The sequence below is a fragment of the Psammomys obesus genome, unplaced genomic scaffold (assembly GCF_907164565.1).
Source record: "Psammomys obesus unplaced genomic scaffold, mPsaObe1.curated_primary_1811, whole genome shotgun sequence".
In the NCBI taxonomy this organism is placed as follows: domain Eukaryota; kingdom Metazoa; phylum Chordata; class Mammalia; order Rodentia; family Muridae; genus Psammomys; species Psammomys obesus.
The window spans coordinates 15,427,703-15,454,130 of record NW_026596039.1 but is presented as its reverse complement, the minus strand read 5'-3'; the positions used below and the strand labels follow the sequence as shown (position 1 = coordinate 15,454,130).

Here is a 26,428-nt window from a genome sequence, read left to right as displayed (position 1 = left end):
GGAAGGAAGGAAGGAAGGAAGGAAGGAAGGAAGGAAGGAAGGAAGGAAGGAGGGAGGGAAGGAAGGAAGGAAGAAAGTTATCGATTTTGCCACATAGGAGCAACACTGATTCCCTTAGGAGGTAACAAACACAATAGTTGTTTTAAACGATGGAAATGGAAGTGCTGCACCCTCCCAGCCAAGTTAGGTTACACATACATACCCCCACACACACACACTCACACACACACACTCACACACACACTCACACATACACACTCACACACACACACACACACTCATTCACACACACACTCATTCACACACACAAACTCACACACACACACTCACACCCACACACACACTCATTCACACACACAAACTCACACACACATTCTCACACACTCACACCCACACACTCACACATACACACTCACACCCACACAAACACACACTCACACACACACATACACACTCACACCCACACACACACTCACACACACTCACACACACACTCACACACACACACACTCATGCAAAAAAAAAAAAAAGTTTTTTTAAAAAGGCCACACAACGTGCAGCACGGGTGTGTGACGCCCACACAGACGTACCAGACTGGAAGGCCAGCATCACTGTGTAGACCAGGAAGAGCAAGCAGTAGTTGATAAAACTCTGAAGCATGGGCGTGTTCACTCTGTACTTCTCTGCCAAATACTGGCTGGTGATGGCCGTCCCACAGATGCACAAGGACAGCATCTGGCCCAGAACTATGGTCTTCAAAATATCCCTAGAAAACAAGGAACTGGATTCACCCGGAAGACCCTGTGACCCACACAGGCACACGCTCTCTGCTACACACACAGAACGAATCATTCTGCCTCGTTCTAACGATCGTTCTAAATAGTTATTGATTTCGTCACGTCCACGTGTAGGGCATGTCCTGGGGTGGGTCTGCATGTCTGTGTGTGTCTGCTCACGACTCTGGGTGTCCGCCGTCCCGTCGCAACGCTGAGAGGCAGGGCTGCTTTAGCGTCTCGCCACCCGCACGCTTCCGGCCTACAAGCCGCAGATTCCCGTCCCCACCCCCATCCCGGGGCAGACTCACGGGATACGGGGTCCACGGCCAGCCTCACGGGGGTTCTGGAAATGTGAACGCGTCCTTGCCCTTGCAGAGCAAGCACCAAGCCCCTCCTTGGTTCACGCTCTTTAGGGGCGCGCTCCTCTGGCCCAGGCCGGGTGTGCTCGCCCGGCAGTGGGTAACCACTTTGAACGCCAGGTACTACCAGACACAGTTCATGGCGTGCTAGAAACTGAACGCAGAGCTGCAGCCGTGCCAGGCGGGCATATCCCAAGCCTCTTGGTTTCATCTTGCTGCTTACTTCACGAGCACAAGAGTTGAATTAATAGAGTTTGGAAGATTCTGTTTTTATTCTCTTTTATTTTTTTCGTACTCCCATTTCCAACAAGGCCTTTCCATCCACTGGCCATCCATTAAACATTTATTTCACTTACTTTAGCTCTCCACGTACTCCTGGGTGTGAGGTGGCAGTGTATCATGCATGTGTTCCTACCTGTACACGCGCACACATGTTAATTTTTTTTCTTTCTTTCTTTTTGTTGTTGTCCTTTTGTTTTTTTCCAAGACAGGGTTTCTCTGTGTAGCCTTGGCTATCCTGAAACTCACCCTGTAGACCAAGCTGGCTTTGAACTCAGAGATCTACTTGCTTCTGCCTCCCAAGGTCTGGGACTACCACCTGGCAAAGTGTAAAACAATTTTAAAGGAGTAAAAAAAGAGGAAGTGCCAGCAAAATTGCTCAGTGTGTAAAGAGTCTTGCTACCGAACCTGATGACTTGAGTTCAATTCCCAGGCCCCACTTGGTCAAAGGAGACCAGAACCCCAAAAGCTGTCCTCTGACCTCCACTCTCACGGCGTGGCCATCATGCCCCTGCCCCGTACATACACATGCAATACAGAAATAAATATTTAAGTAGAAGGAGAATGAGGCAGGAGGAACACCCACAGGGTCAAAGTCTAAGCTACAAAATGAGTTTCAAGTGCTACACAGTGAGGCCCTGTCTAAATAAACGAGTAAATAAAAAGGGGAGGAAAGGGGCGGGGACAGAGTTTGGGAAGCAGGCAGCAGTGGAGGAAGACAAGACGTGTAATTTTTAAAGAGTTAGGAAAACTGACATTTGTTTGGAAGGGAAGTAGAAGAAAGCAAGGGTAAAACTTCTGACTGACAAGAAATTTAAGAGACACAGAAGACAGGTCTTTAAAGGGACTAGCTAAAGAACCAGACCTGAGTATACTTCGATGTTAACTTGAAATGCCCTCAAAATCAGTGTGTGTGTGTGTGTGTGTGTGTGTGTGTGTGTGTGTGTGCAGCAGAATTTGAGAAAGGGTTTCACTATGTAGCTCTGGCTGTCCTGGAACTCACTCTATAGACCATGCTAACATGGATCTCTGAGATCCCCCTGCCTCTGCCTTTTGAGCGCTGGGATAAAGGCGTGCGTCCCCGCACATGGCTTAAATCAATGCTTTTTAAACTTAAATCATTGACATAAGATTCCAATTCACTATGAAATGAAGCGGAGAATCAGCCTAACTTGTCAGTCTTCCCCCGGCTGCACACGAAGATTAACGGGAGGGCCGCTTCAACGGGCAAATCTTGGGTAATCTGTAGTGCCTCAAAAATAAACGAGCAGATATCACACTAAAATCAAAGGCTGAATCGTTTAAAAACATGCAGCCATGGACAAACTGTGAAGGTGTGGAAGAATTTTAAATATTTTATTACATTTATTTAGTGTGTGCGCGCGCGCATGCTCACTCCAGCACCTCTGGGGTCACAGAATAACTTGCAGGAATCTGGTCTCTCCTACCACGTGAATCCTGAAGGCTAAATTCAAGCCACTCAGTTTGGCAGCAAGCACCTTTATCTAGTGAGCCCTCTCATCGGCCCCTGAGATTTTTTTTTTTTTTAATATTGACTGTTGGGTTTTGTGGGTGTGGCCTAGTTGTGCAGTGTTCCAGCAACGGAGCAAGGGGCTCTGTGTTTCTCTGTGGTTTGTTTGGTTGGTTAGTTGACAGGATTTCTGTGTAGCCTTGGCAAACCAGGCTGGCCTTGAACTCTGAGGTTCACCTGCCTCTGCAGGGATCAGAGGTGTGCACCACCAAGCCCGGCTCAGTAACCCTTTCCTAACTTTCCTGAGGCACCCTCTCTCTCCCCCCAAGCCCAGTCTACAGTCTCTTTCTAGATTCTGATCTAATGGAATAATTCCCTGTCTAAAGCCTTAAGTGGTTCCCCTCTGCCCTCATGTAAGAGCCCAACTTAAAAACGGCTGACGGGGCCACCAATGTCTGACCTCTGCATCTGGCTCTGGTTAAATCTGGAAGTGTTTTTCTACATAGCTTAGTTAATAGTCAATTTTTCTGGATTTTTTTCCCCTCTCTTTTCCCCCAAGACAGGACTTATGTAGCCCAGGCTGGCCTCAAACACACTATTCTATAGATGCCCTTGAGTTTCTGATCCTCCTGCCTCTACTCCCCAGCACTGGAATTACAGGCAAGCAGCGCTGTGTGCAGCCTCGGGGATAGAACTCAGGGATTCAGGAATGTCAGGCCAGCATTCCAGCAGCTGAGCCTCAACTGCTAAAATGTCTGACTGGACACGGTCCACATATAGCAAAGGTTTCTGCGGGGTATTGGTTCCAGGCCCTGCCACAGAGGTCAAACTCAATAAAGGCTGGGGATCTTTTGTAAAATAGTGTAACGGCCTCCCACGTGTTAAGTCACGTGATCCAGAATGCCTAAAGCAATATCAGTGCTGTGTGACTAATTGCTGGAATGTGCTTTTCAGGGTCTTAAGTCAGGCAATCCGCACATGCTCAGTATAGGTTCGATCCTTAAAATATTAGCGCCACCAACAACAACCCCTTCTTTATTCTCCCCAATTATTGGAACTTTCTAACAGGTAAGTACTTTCCAGAACTTGCTATTTATTATTTTTATTCTGTTCAAGTAGCATTCGTGTATCTCCAGCAGTAAACTGTAACTTCCTCTCTTGTTCAACGTTGTTTGACAAAATTCTCCATGTTAACCCTTTACTTCCAGCTGTTTCCTTTCCACCACTGTATAGTATTTTCCTGTGTGACTTTATCACACTCTATTCTTTTGTTGAAGGATATTTAGGTTAAGTTCCAATTTTTTGTTGTTCCTGTTTTTATAAAGAAGAGCATCTGTGCATAGGTTTCCTAACCACATATCTGGTTTTGCTTTCTTTTTTAGCAGTGGTGCAAACAGTTCACAGATATGCTGAGAGAGACTCTCCTCACACTCGGGGTTGTCTGTTGAGGGCTGAGGCTTCTGAGAGCTAGTGCCCCATGGTAGCTTACTGTTTGTGTCATAGAGCTTCAAGCGGTCACTGTAAAGGAGACACTAGCGATAGAAGCATCTTCCATTGCACTGCTTTTTTGATTCCTCTCCAAAAGTTAAGTCTTCCCTGTAGAACTGAAGAAATCTACACCCTTCAAGAAGGAAGAATGATGTCAGGAACTAGCCAGTCCACACCTGACTGTTTTCACCAAGATGAACATGGAATTGAAACTGTTCTCGCAGGAGATATGGAACAGGGCTCCAGACCTTAGCACAACTTACTCCATGATGGAAGTGCTATTCAGGCTGTAAAGTTCAACACTACCTGCAAAACTGAAATCAAAGGCCTAATCCATCAAAGCCCATAGTTCTGGGAAAGTCTCTAAATGTACTAACCTTGCCTTTTAACTTCTGTTGTTTTGCTTCTTGTTAAATGAACTATGTCAACCCAGGACATAGTTTTTGTGCTCAAAAGCTCACCCTGAGAAAGGCTGTGGGCTACACTGGGATCTCAAACACCCAATGTAGTTGGCAGGCTAATAAAGACCTTCTATTAGCTTAAACCCATGTCCAAGCACCGTTCTCTGGTGAATCACCCACAACACACGACTATTTTCTAGGCATTTCACTACCACAGGCCAAGGCAAGAGAAGCTACTTTTCCCCATGTGAGCCTGGCAGGAGGTCCCACCCAGACAAAAGCAACAGTGAATGGCAACAGCAGGTGAAACCTCAAATCCCCTTAGGTCTTAGGTCCTATGTACCACTGGCAAGTGAGGTCATCCTGCCAGTTAATGCCTCCCCAAATCTGTATCTTCTTTTCACTCCTCCTGGCTTCTCTCTCTCTCTCCACCCTCCTCCTCTCCACCAGGTACCGTAACACAGCTTATATTAGAAGACCTCTTCTTCAAAGTCCTACCCAAGTCTGGCCTCTCTCCTCCCATCACACGCCTTCCTTGAGCAAAACCAGCAAGTTGGGTATTCACAGTAGAAAGCACAGAAAATCCAGTCAAGCCCTGGGAAACTAATCCTACCCAGAGTGTGGCCCATATCCCATAATGAACTTGAAAGCAATGATGAATGTGAAATAAGGGAGACTAAGAACCATGGAGGCGCCGAGTCCTCTCCACAAGTTGGCAGAATTCCTCCAGCCAGCTCATTTTTGTAGTCTACAAAAGCACAATTAAACAAATTATCCTCCAACCGTAAAAGCCAACTGCCTCTGAGAGAGAGAGAGAAAGAGAGAGAGAGAGAGAGATTCAAATTGAATTGAAGATTTAAAGTTACAGCAATGCACCTCTCCTGGCTCTAAATCCCAATGACCTCATCTATAATGGAAGGGGGAGGGGCCTGAAGAGAGGCAGAGGTTTAAGAAAGAAAGGGGAATCCTGGAAGGCCTCAGAACGGTGTCAGGCCCCACATGAGTACTTGAATTCTATGCATTCCACCAAGGGTACCACGCCTGGATGGATTCTGAGCGGACCCCACACTATACCATACCCTCCCCGCTAAAGGAGGCTTCCGGAAGCAGCACAGATCCCACTGCGGAGTATATCCTGTCTTTTCAAACAGAACCTCCACTGAAGTGAACTTCAAAGAACCGGATGTCCTCAGCCTGCAAGCTGGACTTCCCAGTTTCTGCCTGCTTGCTGCAGGAGCAGGGTTTCCAGGAGCCCGGGCATGGCTGTGGACAGGAGTGAAGGCAGAAAATGGGCTGAGTACATTACTCTCTGCCACGGTACTGTTTGCACGTTTCTATGAATTTGAAAACTTGCAAGAATGAAAGAAAAGGCACTTTATTCTTTCTTCCAGAAAAAGCTAAAGTACATAGCTTAATATCTCTTCCACTCCAAAACACCAGTATACAGTTGTGTATTACTTTTGAATAAAATTATATTTTCTTTTATTCACTCCGTAAATTCTTTTAACTTTTTTATTAACCTATATTAATCACATATAACACTGGGATCCCACAATATATTTTGATCATATTTATTCCTATTGCCCTCTTAACCCCTTCTTCCTCCTAATTAGACAACCCTCTTTCATGTGTGTGTGTGAAATGACTTCATTAGGGTTAATTACAGGAGTATGGAGCCAACTTGCCAGTGGCTACACCTCTGATGAAAACATTTCTGCTTTCCCTAGTAACCATTAACTCTCTACAGCTCCCCACGGAAGGGTAGTGCTAAGCAGTCCCTTTCCACTTCCATGATGTGTTATTTATAGGCCTGACTGTGTTCAGATCTTGTGTAGCCAATCATGGCTGCTAGGAGTTCAAGAGTGTACAAGACATGTTTTGCCAGAAACACAGAATCCCACAACACTCCGCCCCGTCCTCCAGTTTTTTAACATTTTCTCGGCCTCATTCAGTACATTTCTCAGTCAACTCTGGATGTCATCATTATGGACCAAGCCCAAGGAACCTATTATACATATACATACATACTTATACATATTTATCCATTATACATACTTTCCAGCCCAGGCTCTTTGAGGAAGCCCCTCAACTGTAGCCCCTCAACAGACTCCTCCTGGCACACGCTCGGAAACCTAAGCTCCAAGACCAGGGCACTGTAGCCTTGGTCGTCGCATAATGTGTGCACATGGCAGGGGCCTAAGGAGTGCTTGCCAATGCTGAACATCTCTACGCATCTGTCTCTGTGAGAACCCAGACCAACTGCCAAGGGCCAGGACTTCCTGGAGGAGGTTCCCAAAGGAAGAGAAGATGGGCTACTTCCTGATAAACCTCAAGGAAAATTCAAGAAAGGCCACCATCTGGTTTTGTACCTAAGTCAAACACAAATTTTGCACAATATACTAGAGGCAGACACAATGACCAGCATCTCTGTCTCTGACACTTCTCATAATGGCAATCATCATCATTGTCCCCAAAGCACCTTCACCATCACCATCCCTGTCCCCAAAGCACCTTAAATATCACCATCATCCCTGTCTCTAGATGTTCTTTTGTTTTGTTTTGTTTTGTTTTGTTTTGTTTTGTTTTGTTTTGTTTTTCCACACAGGGTTTCTCTATGTAGCCTTGTAGACTAGGCTGGCCTTGAACTCACAGAGATCCGTCTGCCTCTGCCTCCCTGGGTCCTGGGATCACAACCTGGCTCTCTAGCTCTTCTTTAGTGTAGCTTCAAGTTGTGCCAGATGTCCTTTCCTTAGATGTATATTTCAAAATCATCAGAGGCTAAAAAAATAAATAAAAGAGTATAGCCAAAAATGCTGCTTAGACCAGCTTACCTAGATTCCGGGAAGAACGTAAACACGAGTGGGTTTACTCAAGCATCTCCTGGAGAAGTGGAAGATGCAATGAGAAAGTCAGCTGCTCAGCTATTCTCCCCTTTTCATTTGATTTTTTTTTAAAGAGTGATATGATGACGAATGATAAAACACATCACATGACTGTGAGCCACAGCTCCCTTCTACTTTAAGTCTCAATAAATCTGTGGTGCCAGGTTGCATGTTGTCAGCTGAAGATAAAATTTTAGGATTAAAAGCTGAGAGACAGCTATGGAGGGTAGTTTCTTTGGGGGAGAATCAGAAACCTATCTTGCCTTCCAAGTGAAAACACACCTTTGGGTGTGTACGTGAGGGTTTTTCCAGAACGGTTTAGTGGAAGGAAGATCCACCTTGAATCTTCACAGCACCAACTCACAGACTGAACAGAAGTGAGAAGGTGAGCATAAAGCCACCTTTATGTGTGCCTGGCTCCATTTCCTAACTCTAGACACCACGTGAGCCAAGTGAACTGTGAGCCAAGTGCACTTCCGTCAGGTGCTTTCACCAGGCGTTTAGTTACAGCAACAGGAGAACTAACTAACGCACACACTGAATAACAACTTAGGTGACTGTTTTACATCCATGAAAGCTCAGCTATGGTGTTGATGAGCATAGCTCTAGCCCGGCACCTTTCCATTTTTAGTGGGATGTAAACTACCTAGTGCTTCTAAAATTGCCAGAGCCTCTATTTCAAAGAAGCTAAATGCTAAAATCCATTGAGAAGAACAAAAGATGTTGGGGAAATGGCTAATTTCAGAGCTGGGTTAAAAAAAACAAGTCTGGTCCATCTTATCACAGCAAAACACAAGAGGTCTGCGAAGCAGCTGACAGAACCAAAACACTCTACGTATGGTGAGAATGCCACAGAAGGCCAAAACACATGTCGGTACGGTAAGGACGCCTCAGTGGGCTGAGACACATCTAGGAAAGATGCTGCAGTGAGCCGAGACACAGAAACCTTGAACCTGGGGCTGAACAGCAGCACCAGCTTCTAAAGGGGCACTCCTTGGCCCTGGAGAGACTCGTTACTTAAAAACTAGTAAGGGAGAAAAAGCAAGAAACATTACCCTGTCTTTTCTAGCCAAATAATGTCCCATGAGGTGACCAAAGGGTTGGTGAAGGTGGGTTTGGAGAAAACTCTGGAAAATTAATAAAGATGAAATAACAGAGACATGGTCCCTTCCTTGGCACCCCCGTACAGAAGCTCCACACCCATCTCTCTGGTATGTCTTACTTTCTTCCCAAGCACCTGTTTTTCTTTTACCTCTATGTAAAAAAAAAAAAAAAAAAAAATTTCATCAACTCCAGCTCTGCTTCTTACTGACCCTTCCTAAAATTATTTTCTGCCACAAAGAGTCAAAATCTTTGAAAGATACGAAGACTTCAGCTACTGCTTCAACTGAGTACGCTCCTACCCCAAGGCTTTGCTCTGACTGCAAGAGAAGAAGAAATGGTTTGTGAAGAAGAGCTCTATGACCCTGGATGTACCACACAACCCCCATTTTCTCTTTCTTATGGCGGTTTCACAGGCTAGCTGCCATGCTTATCTGACATTTACAGGGCTACCAGGAATCTGAATTCTGGTCGTCCTGCTTGCACAGCACTGATTTGCTGCTCGGCCACCTCCTTAGCTTCCAATACTGACTTGTATTACATTTTTTAATGATGTCATAAAGCAATAGTTTTAGAACCCAGTGAGATATGTCACTCTGAAAACAAAGACAAGTAAAGATAGAGCCCCTGACCTCTATAGAACTCACAACACAGCAGTGAAGCCCAGAGAAGAAATTACAGAAAGTGTGGTGAGTGTGATCAAAGAAATGGGCAGCTAGAACAGGATTTCATGGAAGACTCTGGGAATGGTATTTCATAGACTCAAAGAATAAAAAGTTATTTAAGCCAAGGGGGAGAGCTGTGGGGGATGGGGACGTAGGTCAGACCATGTCAGGTTAAGTTGGAGCAGGAGGACCTGAGCCCAAACCCCAAGAGACATGATGACACATGTTTAAAACCCCAGCACAAGGAAGGCAAAGGCAGACAAATCCCTGGGGCTGGCCTAGCTGAATCAGTGAGCCAAAGTAGGTAGGTAGGTAGGTAGGTAGGTAGGTAGGTAGGTAGGTAGGTAGGTACGTACGTACGTACGTACGTACGTACGTACATACATACATACATACATACATACATACATACATAATAGATGACAGATAATGAACAAACAGCACCTGCTGCTCTTACAGACACGGGCTTGGCCCCCAGCACCTCCACAGTTGCTTAGCACCAGAATAGCCTTCCTGAGGAACAACACTCAAGCTTGTTCTCTGTGTCCACACCACACATGCACACGCACACACGCTGGCACCAGCACAAACACATGGACATACAGATACACACACATAAAAGGGATGGGGGTGGGGAAATGCCATGGGAACCATCATCCCATCAGAGGGAAGAGCATTCTCCAGCTCCAGTGCGGAGGAGCAACTCCTCATCCAAGGGAATCGGCACCCACAAACTCTCTCTGACCTGTCGGCAGCAGTTCTTGGCTGGCAAATTCAAAGATGTGTGGAGAGCTACATAAATGAAAACAACTGCGGAAGACTGCCCTGATGTAAAATTATTGCCACATTTTTGCCAAACCCAGACTGCATGGGCTGTCCTGCCACTCACTAGTAACCCAGGTTGACCTTACACTATTGGTCCCTTACTTCAGCTCCCCAGATGTTGGGATTATAGGTGTGTGTCTGCCCTTAAGGCTACTTGTTTCAAGTCCTATGACTACATGTAGGTGAGAAGTAAAGGCCATTCCACAAATAGCCACATTCTTTCCTCAAACGTTTAAAGAAGACACAGGTTAAGAAACTTTAGCTAAACCAGGTGTGTGTGCTAGCACATGCCTGTAATCCTAGCACTCAGGGAGACAGGTAGGTGGATCAAAGAACCCTGATCTGGGGACATTGTCATGGATCATTATCCAGGAAGGCCCAATAAGGAAGAACCGTTCTCAACTGCAGTCAGACATTGTAGGGAGATTTTAACCCAGCAACAAGGCTGGAACACAGACTCACCCTTAGTACACACCTTTAATCCCAAACAATGAGCGTAAAGTTAAGTTCGTAGAAGGAAGTAGGCATGTTTGAAGGTGATGTCTAATTGAGGGGAGACAAAGTGACAAATGAGAGAAAGATTTGACAGATTACAACATGCCCCCAATTCTCAAGAGGAAAAAGAAACTATTGAGAGTGCAGCGCAGAGAGAGGGTGAAGGCAGTTCTACTGGGAGAGTTTTACAGAGAGAACAAGCTAAACAAAGGTGAAGACAGAACAAGCCAGTCAATGAGAAGGATCCAGAAGACTAAAACAGTTTGCTAGAGTTAGTTTGAGGACAAGCAGAGTTATTCAGTGAGAAACTGAGAGAAGCCAGTTTGAACCAGTTAGCTTGGAGAGGCGTTTGAGCCAGAACAGCTGAGTTGAACCAGCCAGAGCTCAGAAAGAACAAGAAAGGATGAGCTTATTCAGCAGTAAGTCTCAGAGGCTGAAAACACTCCAGGCCTAGGTTAGATTGTATGAAGGCTAGAAGCTTCCAGGACTAGGACTAGCAGACAGAGGCAGGAAGCCTCAGAGACAACAATCATATCAGTCGAACGAAAGCTACTCTTACAAGCCATGCAACTGCAGAAGGAGCAGAGACTCTGGCTTTGAAGATGAGAAGGGGCCAGGAGACACGAAATGCAGGTAGCTTTTAGAAGCTGGAAACAAAGGACTTGATTCCCTGCTAGAGCTTGGGAAAGGACACATCCCTGCCAATACTAATTTTGGTCCAATAAGGCTTCTGTTGGTTGGCCTTTTGAGCCACAGAACTGAAAGATAATGAAGTAGTGTTGCTTTGGCCATTGAACTTACTGAGGATGAAATAAAAGAGACATGATCATTTTATAGGCCATAATTTAAAGCATGGTTATAGGCAAGGCATGGTGGCACACACCTTTAATGCAGCGCTTGAGAGGCAGAGGCAAGCAGTTTGTTTGGATAGCAGCAGGTTAGTAAACAGAAAAAAACTAGCCGTGTGTGAACTACTTTAAGACAGTACAAGTCATACTGTTAGAACTACTTACATTCCTCTTAGTAAATTTGCTTAGGAGAAAGATAATCAAATCAAATAAAGAGTCTATTAAGTAGCTGCAGGCAAAGTCAATCAGGAGCCACTTTGAATTAAAACACTCCCGGTTAGTCAGGGGGGAAATAAAAACCAGGCATTCGAGCTAGATGCATTAAAATAGTTTTACACAAACAAACAAAATTAAACTTGTAAATCTAGTGATTTCTTCTTACACAGTAAGTTCTGTGTGAGCCTCAGATAGTCAAAAATATAGCCGGCATGTTAGTATCTTCTCTGCCCCTGTACAGTAAAGGAAACCAGGAGAAGCACCAGCCACCAAACTGAGTTCCCACATACATTAACTTGCTGGATTTTCACACAACAGTAAGTGTAGACATCTTTACAAAGTTTACCTCATCTAACCAAGTTCATACGTCAAATCAAAGTAGGAACACTAAACTAAACTCCAAAGACAATGTGAAAGACTGTGTGTGTTTGGTTTTTTTTTCCTCCCATTCTGTCAGGCTCACACGATGAAGTAATGGAGAAGAAAGAAGTTAGAAAAGAGATGGGGTTGGCGAGAGGGCTCAGTGGGTAAAGGCATTTGCTGACAAGACCTGAGATCCATCCCTGACCTGCAAGAGTTTCCAGCTCAGAGACAATCCACAAGGCTGCCTCTGCCCACCATCTGACAGGAAAACTGAGGGCAACTAACCCCGGTCTCCACAGGCAGCCAGGAGGCCACAGTCGGTAAACAGTGTAGTTCCTTATGCTGCTGGCCAGGCCAGGCTAAATAAAAAGGTTTGAAAGACTCCTTTTTTCAACATCTAATTTTACCTGCTTGTACATTAGCAAAACAAAAGTCATTTTTCCTCCAATTGTTTGGTGTGGTTTATGCTGTAGAATGCAGTCTTCAATGAAGACAATTGTCTGGCCTGAAGTTAGAAGCAAGAAGCCAGCAGTGGAGGCGGGACCCAGAGCTGGAGCCCTAGTGTGGTTGGGTTCGCCTCTATGGCCTCACTGTGGTTTGGCAGTGCAGCCGTCCTTGACTCTCAAGGCAATATATCCTTTTCCCCATGCCAGCGGTGAGCTGGATTTCTATAAGAACCCACTGGCTACAACACTCATCAAATGCCAGCCAGGCATCTGAGGACAACAGAAGTGAGAACCAGCTCTCAGAGCGTCTGGGGACAAGGCCTAGGGAGAGAACTGGGAGGCACTGGGGGAGATTTCCTGTGAGTCACCAGGTCCTCTCCAACCTTTCAATACCCATCAGCTTCAAAGTAGAAAACTGTCACATTCCTTCCTTAATTCAGGTTCAGCGGCACTGATTTCAGCCAGCCCACTGTCGTCTCCCCCGCCCTGTGCTCTCAAACTTTTCAAGAGACCTACTACCAGACAAGAAGGAAAAGAGCATCAATAGAAAGCTGGTGCATGAGCATGCACATACACACACACACACAAGCTTTTCAGTTATGAAAACCTCTACAACACAGAATGTACTATGTCAGAGCTAAAGAGATGACTCATTGAGAACATGCCCAGACTCCACTTCATCAACCAGGCACGGTCTCCTTCCTATAATCCCAATCTTTGGCAGGAGAACTGCTGTGAGTTTGAAGCTAGCCTGGCCTACATATCAAATTCCAGACTATCATGGGCTAAAAAGGGAGACCCTTTTTGTTTTACTTTTTTAAAATAATTTATTTATTTTATGTGCATTGGTGTTTTGCCTGCATGTATGTCTGTGTGAGGGCATCAGATCTTGGAGTTACAGACAGTTGTGAACTACCATGTGGCTGCTGGGACTTGAACCCTCGTCCTCTGGAAGAGCCATCAGTTCTCTTAGCTGCTGAGCCATCTCTACAGCCGGAGACCCTTTATATTTTATTCTTAAATAAAAAGAATCAGTCTAGGGAAATGGCTCAGGCAGCTTAGTAAAGTCATTTACCTTGCAAGCACAAGGACATGAGTTCAATCCTCAAGATGCACATTAAAATGCAACAAAAAACAAAACCAAAAAATAACCTAAAGCCAGATGCAGCGGCTCGTGTGGTGCTGGAGAGGTGGAAAACAGGCAGATCCCTGGGGCTCTGGACCCAGCCAGTCTAGCCCACTTAATGAATCCCAAGCCCATGAGAGGAAGGATACCCAAGGTGGTCTTCCAACCTCCATGCACTCTTAGACGAATGCACAGCAGACAGAGAGACAGACAGATGCACATACACATACACATTCAAATCTCCTTACTCATCAAACTATGTGAAGTAAGAGACATATTTACTTGGATGTTGAAAGGCCAAGTCTGACAACATCGAGTGTTAGAAAGGACCTGTCCCACAGGGTGTCTCACCTGTGGCTGGGGTAGTGTAAAACAGTACAGTTTTGCAAAGCAGTTTGAGAACTGTTTTTACAAAGTCCAAATCACACAGCTTACAAACCAGCAATTTCTTTCCTGGATGAATATATATTTGCATACATAAAGGAAGCTTTTTGCCACGTGATCAATAGAAAACATTTGGTTTGCTCTGCAGCACGGGGATCAAGCTCAGAACCTTGGGCATACTAAGCCGGGACTCTGCCAGTATGCTCTGTCTTCCTGTAGGAACATGTGTCAGAATATTCCTACAAGTCCTAGTCACAAGAACAAAACCCTGGAAAATACCCCCCAAAAACCTACTGACAACATGAATGCAAGCATGAGCCAATGAAAGAATAAAGTGTGCTGTATTCAAAGGAAAGAGTATTCAGGGTGACTGGGACTACTGTGCGACATCACGGAACGACATGCATTAATTTTCACACTGGGACATAGGAGGTCTCAACCTACTCCACACAGCACAGGGCGCTTTTTATGAGGCGAAACAGTTTAGCAAGGGCTGCAGAGGCTGCTCAGCAGTTAAAAGTGCTGCTCTTGCAAAGGAGCTGAATTCAGCCCCGGCTCCAGGGGCTGTAACTCCAGCTCCAGGGAATCTGACCCCCTCTTCCAACCTCTGAGAGTGCTCCTGAGCTCGCACACACACACACACACACACACACACACACACAGAGAGAGAGAGAGAGAGAGAGATAAAAATAAAAAAATTGGGGCTGGAGAAATGGTTTAACTGTTCACTGGCTGGTTTTGTTTTGTTTTGATTTGATTTGATTTGATTTGATTTGATTTGATTTGATTTTTGAAACAGAGTTTCTCTGCGTAGCCTTGGCTGTCTTGGACTACCTTTATAGACCAGGCTGGCCTCGAACTCACAGAGTCCCACCTGCCTCCGCCTTCCCAAGTGCTGGGATCACAGGTCTGCACTACCGCTCCAGCTCACCGGCTGCTTTTTAACAACACACAGCAACTTAGTGCCAGGCGATCTGATGCCCTCTTCTGGTCTCCTTGGTGTGCAGATATTTTTACGGGAAAAACACCCATACACATAAAATAAAATAATCCTTTAAGAATATTTTTAGCCTTATGTATAGATATTTCCTATTGTGGTATATAGCTGTAAATCCACAACACTAGAAAGGTGCAGACAGGAGGAGAATGAGAAAGGAGATCAAGGTCATATTTGGTTATATATGGAACACAAGGCCATCTAAAATAGCGGAGACCCAGTCTGAAAGAAAGAAAAGCTGGGCATGGTGGAGCATACCTTTAATCCAAGCACTCACGAGGCAAAGGCGGAAAGATCTCTATAAATTAGACGTCAGCTTGGTCTAAATAGTGAGCTCTACAGACCAGCCAAGGTAACATAGTGAGACCCTTTTCTCAAAGAGAGATTGTGGATGGGGCAGAGGGGAGAGGAAGCCATACAGATACAAAACTATATTTCAAATACATATATATGGTATGTGTACGAAAGCAAACAATGATGAGAGGAAGATTCGGGTGATGACTGTCTGTAGTCAAACAGATAAAAAGATGGAGGGGAATGTCTACCCGGTGCACATAATCCTATGGGCTAGTAGTGGATTTGCGGGGATATATTACATTAAAAAATTAACAAAGCCATTTGTGTGCCAACACTGAGAGTGTATGTATCATGGGCCAGGAATTAAGGCTAAGCTGCTTTGACCCCCAGCTCATTGCCACATGGCCTGGGTAGGCAGAGCAAGCCCATGATAACCTCTAGCCTGGTGCTGTGCAGGCTCCGGAGGGCAGGCCACACCAGAGATGATCCCTTGCCTGGTACCACACAGCATGGGTAGGCAGGCCATAACACTCCTGAGATGACCCCAGACACCCAGAGGCTCTGGGCACCACTAAAATGAGCAAGTGGTGGAGAGATGGAAGAGAAAGAGAAGCAGAAGGATGTCTGCACAATGAAGAGGGGTGGAACTGGAGACTTGAGGGTAGTGATGAACAGCCTGATGTGAATAGCCAATGATGCTACCTGAGGCCATGATGAAGTCCTAGCCTGTGCCACCCCTCACCTGGTCATCTTGGGAAAGCTGGCCCCACCCCTCACCAGCTGCACTGGGAGAGAGGAAGGGATCCACACTGCAGGGCTGGCCCTGGTTGCTTGGGTTGCAGGTGAGCAGGCCTGAGGGCGTAAGCACAAGAGAACTGGCCCCAATTCTTGTCTGTCACTGTATGACAGGCAGGAGAGCTGGTCCTGAAGTCATGAGGGCAGGAGACCTGGCCCAGCTCCTCAACTGCCACAGCACTCTGGAGAGTGGGCCCTGCACATATCCTGGGCAGCACAGTAGAATTGGTGAGCCAGTCCCAAGGACACGAGAGCAGGAGAGCTGGCTCTGCCCCTTGCCAACTGTGGCATTAGCTGAGCTAGCTGGGGAAACGATGGAGAGCTCACCCTGTTGGCATGAATATGGCAGAGCTGGTGGGCTGACCAGCTCAGCTACCACCTAGGTCCAGGGCTTTGAGTTGGCCTACCCCAACATCTATACCATCTAGGAATGGCTGAAGTGCATGAAGGGGCCAGTCCTATAGATCCAAAGCCGCAAGCCAGAGGCCTCGAATCAGACCAATGACTCACTGCCATGAACATTTACAAGTAAAGAAGCGGATGAAAGGGTGTGCTCTGGGACACACTACACCTTCCACAGTGAGTTGCAAGGACAGAGGGCAGGCCTGAAAGAACAGGGAGAAGAGTGGGATTGGGGTACATGATGTGGAATTCACAAAAAAATCAATAAAAAGTTAATTTAAAAAATCAATCTGTTTTGTACAACTGGAGTCTTAAAAAATAAGCTAAATGATGTTTCAAGAGGGAAAAGATTTTTATCTTGAGGTTTCTGTGCTATCAGGCATGTCTGGAGCTACAAATGGCTCAAGAGGGAGGTTGCCAGAAGTCTGTCTGTCTATCTGGGGTAGGCAGATTGCTTGCTTGCTTGCTTTTACTGTCCATCTTACAAAATACAAAAACACGAGAACTGGAGAGATGGCTCAGCAGTTAAGAGGACTGTCTTGCCCTTCCAGAGGTCCTGAGTTCAATTCCCAGCAACCACATAGTAGCGTACAACCATCTATAATGTGATCTGATGCCCTCTTCTGGCATGCAGGTGTACATGCAGCTAGAAAACTCATAAAAAAACAAACAAACAAAAACATGGAAGGCAGAAGATTGGGCCAAACTGCCTGAGAGGTGGAAAGCATGGTCGGTTCTGGACTACGGATCAACTATTCCTATTAGGGGGAATTACTAATGCCCCCTCTGCCTGTTTCCCCATGTTCAAGCGGGGAAGTTAATGCAGAAAATTAGCAAAAGCAAACTGTAGACCAGGAATAAACTGCTTGCATACTAGGATTAGTCCCCAGTACTTGAGCTGGGGCACAACCCAGGAGACAGGAACAGGAGTTTGGAGTTGAAATGGGTACAAGAGAGCCTGTAACCAAAAGCTAAAACTAAATGAAGCAAGAAAATTCTTTAAGGATTCGGGAGATTAAGTAAGAGAAGTGGTTCAACATGAGAAGCAGGCCATCCCACATGGGTGAGAGCAACAGAGTTAGAAGGATTACATGAGTTAACACACCCTGAAGCCCTGGAGCACTGTGGCCACTCTGCAGCACACGGCCATTCTCAACAAAGCTTGGCTCTTCCTGCTTTTACCTTTCACTTGAACACAGCCTCAGGTCTCAACAGGGACATGGACTGAAGAAACAGAATCAAATTCTCTCTTAAATATTCCGGTTTTAGAGCCCGGAACCTTTAATTCCAGCAGAGGCAGGAGGATCTCTGAGTTCAAGGCCAGCCTGGTCTACACAGTGAGTTCCCAGAGACTGTCTTGAAATACAAAACAAAACAAAAATTCTGGTTATAAAGAAATAATTAAAAGGCAGTTTAGACATCAGTGTAGTCTTTCACGGAAGCTGGCTCACATCACTGGCATGTCTAATTTGTCAATTGTTTTAATTACCATAGATACCTATAACCATTAAAAATAAACATCCCCAGACCTGAACACCAGAAATTTTATAAACGCATGGTGGTGCTTGCCTGCAGTGCAGGCACTCAGAAGGTAGAGGCAGGAGGATTTTCATCCTTGTCTACTAGTGAGTTCAAGGACAGCCCAGACTACAAGATACGATCTGCTATAACTTATTAAACAGCAAAACCATCTGGGCAGTGGTGGCTCGCACCTTTAACCCAAACATGGCAGAGGCAGGTGATCTCTGTGAGTTCAAGGACAGCTTGGTCTACAGAGCGAGTTTCAATAGAGCTAAGACTACACAGTAAAACTTTGCCTCAAAAAACAAACAAGAAAATCAAAATTTCCCAGGTATAACCTATTCCTACTTGAAAATTGTTTCAGGGCTGGAGAGATGGCTCAGAGATTAAGAGCACTGGCTGTTCTTCCTAAAGGTCCTGAGTTCAATTCCCAGCAACCACATGGTGTCTCACAACTATCTCTAATGAGATCTGGTGCCCTCTTGTGGTATGCAAGCACACATGCAGACAGAACACTATGAATAATGAATAAATAAGTCTTAAAAAAAAAAAAAGAAAAAGAAAAAAATTGCTTGATTACTGGGGGGGGGGGGCTAACACTTAGAAACCATATTTTAAAAGAACACAAGTTCCCAGATATGCTTGATAAGACAGGGAGTCACATGTGACAATGTGGGAGTGAAAGTTAGGGGAAATAAGACAAATAATTTACTTAGATGGCCCAGAGCACATTCTTGTTACTCAGCAGAATAAGTAAAACTCACAGGGGCAGGGGTTGGCACCAGGCTGAATGCACTTTGTGTATGGAAATGAGTGTGTTCTTGGGTCTTAAATGTGCAGTAAAGAACTGGGGCTAGAGGCTGGCTCAGCAATTATGAGAACTTGCTGTATGACCATAAGGCCCAGAGTTCAGATCCCAGCCCTCACAAAACAAGCTAGGGATCCTGAGCAATCCTGAAACCCCAGCAATAGGGGATTATTAGGCCTTGCAGGGTTCCGACCTATCCAGGAAAACCTGAGCCCTGGGCTCAAGGAGAGATTCCGCCTCAAAGGTGTGGCTAGAGAGCAATAGAGGATGACACCCTCCTCTGACCTCTTCATGCATAAAGGCACATACATCTGTACACACACAGACACACACACATGCACAGACACATATATGGACACTAAATAGGTAAATGAACTTTTTTGAAAAAGGATTTTTATTTCTTTTCTTTTCTTTTTTTTGTTTTGCATGAGATAGGGTTTTACTATGTAGTCCTGGCTGTCCTGGACCTCACTACGTAGCCCAAGCTGGCCTTGAACTCACAGCAATCCTCCTGCCTCAGTCTCTCAGTGGTAGAACCACAAAGGTTTACCATGATGTCCAGCTAAGAATGTTAAATAAACTCTTTTCTTGCCAAAATCTCTGAGACTATCAGTGAGTGGCCCTGCTAAGTAATTACATGGATTGCTTACCCTAGGCAGTTCTCCAGTACCAGCCAATTCAATATTGGAGACAAGCTGCCAAAAACTGTGCATAGATGAACTATAGAAGTGAGAAACCCATTACATAAAAAGTGTCATTCAAATAGATTTTTTTTTTTTTTTAGGCAGGGTTTCTCTGTGTAGCCGTGGCTGTCCTGGAACTCACTATGTAGACCAGGCTAGCCTCCAACTCAGAGCTCCCCCTGCCTTTGCCTCCCTGGTGCTGGGATTATAGGTTCACACCACCACCGCCAGGCTCCAATTAGATTTTTAAAGTAAAGTCAGTGTTTAGAAGAATGAGCTTGAAGCTTCCTGGAAAATCCACCTGTTGGAATTAAGATCTCTAAAAACCCTCAGTAAGTAACAGAAGGGAACGTTTCTAGCTTTTGTTGTGAGGGGTGGGGGTAAAGGGTGTTTGTGTTTTTGTTTGTTGAAAATATCTTACTTCCAGCTGTGGCTGTTTGAGACAAGCTCTCATGAAGGAGCTGTCAGAGGCTGGACTGACCTTGAACTCCTGGTCCTTCTCTTCAAAATAAAAGAGCTGGGTGCCACCATCCCACTTTAGGAAGTGCTGGGGCCTTTAGGAGTGCTGGCTCTCACATCTTGTTTAGCACGTCTAATGCAAGGGGGAGAACCACACACGGGTGGACAATGACTTCCCCCTCCAGAAGATGGGATATTAAATGAAAATCCCGATCCTGGGTACGGGATACCTCCCTATGAGTTACTGGTCAGGGAAGCTCCACACACACGCCCCAAACATGGGCTACGCCATTGCTCTGGTTACACACTAGAACGAGGTGGTAAGACCCTATTGCTGAAGATACAATACACTTCGCTTGCAAAACATAGAGAAATCAAGCTGGAACTGACCTGAATTTTTTTTTTTTTTTTTTTTTTTTTTTTGATGACTAGTTTTCATAGTGCCAGGGGATGGGTACTCAGTAGACCACATAGGTGGGGGTGGGGAGAAAAGACACCAGTGGTACTCATTCAGTCAACCCTCAGTGCTACAATACCAATCCACAAGGCAAGGTGTGCCCAGTGATGGAACAGTGCCACAAATGGAATGGGGGTAAGCAACTGCTTTTACACTGAATTTGAGGTCAGCTACACAGGAAAGAATTCATGTCTAGTGCTGTAAGCCTAGTCAAAAGCCCATAGCTGGGGAGGTCATAGGTCCCAGGAGGAACTTACTTCCATCATTTTGCTAAACAACACAATTGTCAAACTGCCTTCTCAATCTTCATGCTTACACCAATTGGCTAGTGCTGCTCTCAACCCTGGCCAGAGAAGCCTCTCTCTGCAGTGGTCGGCGCTTAATTCAGAGGCTCGTAACTAGTCAAAGTGCCGAGAATAAGTGTCGATTGAGTGCTCAGCCCCAAATGGGACATCCACATCAACCCCACCCCATCCTTCAGGCTCAGGGAGCATCTTGGGAAAGGGGTGGGCGACTGTAGGGACTGGAAGGTGAGGAAGAGTGTGTGAAATGCTGCCTTGAGATGACATAGCCTCCATACATCTCCATACATACATGAGATCAAGCCAACAGGCAGACTATCTGGACACGGAGAGGACACAAGGGGAGGAGGAGGAGCAGAAAGTTTGGGGTGGGGGTGGGGGTGGAGTTGGTGGCGCATGTAATCAAGATGCATTATTTATACAAATGAAACTGCCAAAGATAACAAGGAAAGATATATTCTGTTTTTTAAAAATGGGTTTTTACTGTTCCCATGGGTCTGCCCAATCTCCGAAAGACGAGAACTGCTACCATTTTGGATTTGTGCCAAGGGCAAAGGATACAGGGGCTTCCAGGATGAAGTGCTCTTGAGGCACTCTCCAGGGCTAATGGTAACTAAGCTCGCTCGAGCTTCCAGGAGTGAGCTCAGTGAGGGGTGGGAACACATGACCTACAGAAGCGGGGGAGGGGAGAGGGGAGGCATCCAACCAAGATCGGTGTGAGGACAGGCTGGGAGGAATCACGATTCCCCCATTAGTAACTGTCTACAAAAACTCCCTATGCCTCCTCCACAGGGAGGAATAGATAGCAAAAGCATTGAGGGGTGCCCAAAGGACAAAGGAAGCACAGGCGTGCCTCTGCCTCCAACCTAACCATCATTCCGGTTGATGACCCAGGAGTCGGGGGGCAGGTGACGGCTGCCATGGTACTTCACAGGCCAGCCCATTTCCAGGAGGCATCCAGAGAAGCCAGATCCACAGACAAAATAGACTGGGGTTGACCATATGGCTCAGCAGGTACTTATTCCCAAGCCTTACAACCTGAGTTTAACACTCAGAATCCACACAGTAGAAGAGAATGAGTCCTATGAGCTGTCCTCTGACCCCTATATACCTTTGGCATACATACACGGATGGATGGATGGATGGATGGATGGATGGATGGATGGATGGATGGATAGATGGGGACTGCCAGGGACAAGTAGGCAGGGGATAGTGTATGTTTGGAATTATGAACACATTCATAACTCTGTAAGTAGACACTGGTGAAGGCTGAACTGTATAATAATAATGCCAGTGAACAGCACACAAAAAAGTAACTACAAAGGGGAAACTCAAACTATGTACGTTTTAGCATAATTTTTAAAACACTGAAATTAACTATTGTGTAGTAAAGAAAAAAAGAGAGAAATGGAGAAGGGAGGACATGAGTAGCTGGACCTGCAGTCCTGTGAGATCTATCGGGAGGCTAGCCAGTGGTTCTCAGCCTTGTCTTACCTGAAGCTCTCCTCAAACCCAGATATAGACTAAATGTTGTTGCCCTCCCCTAATTCTTGTGTTAAATTCCCATCCTCACACGGCAGCACTTGGAAGCATAGCTTTGGAGAGGTGTTTAGGTCATGAGTGTGTGTGCTGGTTAGTTTTTGTCAACTTAACGTAAACCACTGGGCACGGTGCCACCCCTGGGCATTGAGTTGTGTAAGGATGCTGGCTGAACGAGCCATGGAAAGCTCGTTCAGTAGGCAGTGATCCTCTGTGGCCTCTGCTTCAGTTTCTACCTTCGGTGCATTCCCTGGCTTCCCTCTATAACAGGCTACGACTTAGAAGATGAACTAAACCCTCCCCTCCCCAAGTTGCTTTTGATCACAGTGTTTATCACAATCGGTAACTAGGAATTCATCTCCATGCCTGGGATTGATGCACAAAGAGAAGCCCCAGGCTGCTCTCTCGGCCCTTCTGCCATGAGAAGCATCGTGAGAAGATGGCCATCTATGAGGTAGTACATAGGCCAAATCTGCGAGAGCCTCCTCCTCAGACATCCCACTTTTCAGGGCTACAAGAAGTGAATTTCTACTGTTTCCAAGCCACCCATCCCGGAGTACTGCTGCTAATAATTCAGACATCTTGCATAAGATCCCGATTACACAAATGGCAATAGCAATCAAGGTATCTGTGGATGCCAGACACCAGTTAAGAAACTCACCAGGACCCATCCTTCACTTGTTCCCCAGGGACCAAGTGAGGGGACCTCCAGGGACTCCTAAGATACCTCTTTAGTTTGTACATCATCATAGCAGATGAAGGGCAGAATCCTAAAACCTTGGCCTCCAAACATGCTATGGTGAGGCTTCAGAACCAGTACAGCAGGTTTCGCTTTAGAATCAACTGTGACTATCTCTCTCTGCCACTCACCAGCTGCGTGATCCAGGCAAGTTACTCATCTGCTCTGTCAAGTGAGAAACCAAACTGTGTAGGTGTGTCATGCGGACAGTGAAATGTAAACAGGGAATTCTCATTTGATAATGCTACCCTTTTGTTTCCACCAACACCTCTCTGATTTCTGTGTCGTGAGGTGACTGATGGACAGGGAGAATGAGACCATGAATGGAAGCTGCAAGATGAGAGATGATGAACTAACATAGCGGCTATTGGGACTGAAGGGAAGATGGTCTGTAGGAATATTCTAGAAGTGTTGTCAAGATGAAGAATTAGCTCTCACAGCCATCTATGCTTTCAAGTTAACATGGAAAAAGCAGCAAAGAGAAACAGGATGAAGCCAGAGGTTGTCTAGAACTATGCTGGGGACAGAACCTTGTTGGAAGAGAGCTTTTAAACTCTACTCTCTGCTCAACCCCTTTACCACACAAGGCAGTCACTGCACGTCCTTGGATAAAGCCCTCCAGAGCTGAGAAAGTGATGAGACGGCACAGAGAGGAGCAACACCCAGCAAAGTGCCTAACTGTGCACGATGGCCCACGGCTCTAGGGTTCTTCGCCTCCCCTGTCTAATGTCACCGGCCATTTGGTTCTTTCTTCTTCAGCACTCAAGAAGAAAACATGAGAACATTCAGCACAGAGGTGTGCTCTGAGGGTGGAGCCCAAACATCTGAGGCAGTTATAAGCAGACGTATGACAAAGTATCTGGATATTTTTGATTGTCATATTGGGTATGTGTTGACGGGTAAGGGTGTTGTGCTGGCATCTCTTGGGCAGAGGCCAGGATGCACAGATGCCCCCCATGAGGAATTATTCAACTCAAAATGTGCTAGCAATAAAGTATATAACAGTGGACAAAACTTGGCATTACTCCCAACTCCTAGTCTAGTAGAAACAGAGAGTAATTAATTGCACAATAGAAATGGGGCTGGGGGAATTTACAGAGACAGGCAGGATAAATGGATTACCAGGCCCCTGCATCACAAGGCATATAAATGTTCTCATTTCATATAATGTTCTTAAATAACGCCATATAAGACCACCCTGGGGGGGGGGGGTAGAAAGATGAATCAACAATTAAAAGCATCGGCTGCTCTTCCAGAAGACATGGGTTCAGTCCTTAGCACCTACATGGTGGCTCACAGCTATCGGTAACTCTGGTCCAAGGAGGATCCAATGACCTCACCCGACCTCCTGAGGCACCACGCAGGCGTGTGCTGCACGGGCATGCATCCAGACAAAGCGTACATGCATCCAGTACCCGCCGCGTACTGAAGCTCCTATGGACTCGTGGGTGGTGCTTAGAAGTGCTCTGGCAGTATCAAGGAGTGCACTCGTGTAGGCTGAGGACCACTGGCCACGGACCGCTGCCCCCCCCCCCCCCCGCCTCCTGCCCGTGCGCTCTTCACGCTAACCTCCTTGCCGGCCTTTCAGCAAAGCACTCTCCAACCCCTCCAAACCTGGCTACTTCTTTCCCACCTGTAGGAACAAAACTTCAAGTTTCTCAGCTGTGTCCCTCACCCTGGCAGGCCTGACCTCTGTCCTCCCTTGTGCCGACCGTGAACTTTGGAAGGCAGCTCTGCTCACTACTGTAGCCCAACACCATCACCGAACTTTGTACTTATCATAATTTCTTACTATAATTTGATTATGAGCCCTCTTGAATACAGGAACTAAATCATACCTACTGCCCCACTCAGAAAATTCAGTTTAGAGCCACTACAGGTATCTAAGTGTATTGAACAAAAACGAAACAAAACCTGACCAGCATTGTGTTACAAAAATACAGTAAAAAGCTATGCCCACAGCCAGGCAAGGTGGCGTGAACGTCTATAACCCCAGCACTTGGGGAGGCAGAAGCAGGCGGATCTCTGTGAGTTCGAGGCCAGCCTGGTCTGCAGAGCGAGTCCAGGACAGCCAAGGCTACACAGAGAAACTCTGTCTCATGAAACAAATAACAGAAAGCTATGCACACAACAGTTTATCATCTATTGGTTAAGGGAAAAGATAAGCTGCTGAAATAATAAAGTTTTCTGCTAGAGATGGAAAGTTGATAATCATAGGGAATATTCATTTTGAAACATATGAATAAGTTAAGGTCTCTGTGCCAGAATGTAAACTATCTGATAGTATACAAATGATAAGTGTGTGTCCTCAGGCACTTCTAGGAATCCATGGCTTTGTTACAGTACATCACTGGACTTGAGAGCAATGGAAGTCCTGCTTAAGAGCACAGCCTGTTTCCGGGCCTTAAACCCCGAATGCGTCAGACAGTAAGTGCTCACTGAACTTGCGGAATGAGCAGTCAAATGATCTAATTCTCCCCCTTCTTCTGTTTTTAAGACAAGGCAGCACTATGCCTGGCCCAGAATGCCCAGAATGCCTTTGAACTTTCCATCCCACCTGAGTGCTGAGATTACAGTCGGGCACCACCATAATCAGCCTAGCGATCTAGTATTCACAACCTCAAAGAAAAATGTCTGTACCCTAAGGGAGGCAGGTTCGTCAAGAGCTGGGGTCACCTAGAGTGCACAGTTCATATAAAGAAGACAATCTGAGCTGGGCATGGCGCACACCTGTAATCCCAGCACTTGGGGGTGGGGGGAGCAAAGGCCTGAGTTTGAGGCCAGCCTGGTCTACAGAGTAAGTTCCAGGACAGCCAGGGCTACACAGAGAAACCCTGTCTCAAAAAAAAAAAAGTCAATCTGCCTAGGCCCTTAACTTTTCCCTGTATTTGGAACCAATTCGTCAAAAGAGGTATTCTTGTTTCTTTTGGTAAAAGGGGGGGGGGGGGGCTCTATGTAGCTATAAACCCTCTCTGTATCCTATCTTCTTTCCATTCCCCATGGTTCCCTGGCCAAGAAGGTTAGGAGTTCAAGGTCAGCTTCAGATAACATAGCAACTTTGAAAGTCAGCATGGCCTACTTGAGACCACGAAAAACAGCAACAACAAAAAAGAAAGAGTTCTGCAAGCCTATAGTCCCAGCACTAAGGGTAGGCAGATTTCTGTGAGTTCAAGGCCAGCCTGGTCTACCAAGAGAGTTGCAGGACATCCAAGACCACACAGAGAAACCCTGTCTCGAAAAATCAGAAAGAGAAAGAAAGAAAGAAAGAAAGAAAGAAAGAAAGAAAGAAAGAAAGAAAGAAAGA

At 45.9% G+C, this 26,428-nt stretch overlaps 1 protein-coding gene across 1 annotated transcript in view; it reads right to left on the bottom strand.

Moving 5' to 3' along the window:
- Positions 1-26,428, bottom strand: part of Slc35f2 (solute carrier family 35 member F2) — a 45,726-nt gene that overhangs the window by 16,364 nt on the left and 2,934 nt on the right. Inside the window, exon 2 of the mRNA XM_055622387.1 lies at positions 591-766. Within this exon, the coding sequence (XP_055478362.1) occupies positions 591-766 (176 nt within the window). The remainder of the gene's footprint in view (positions 1-590; positions 767-26,428) is intronic.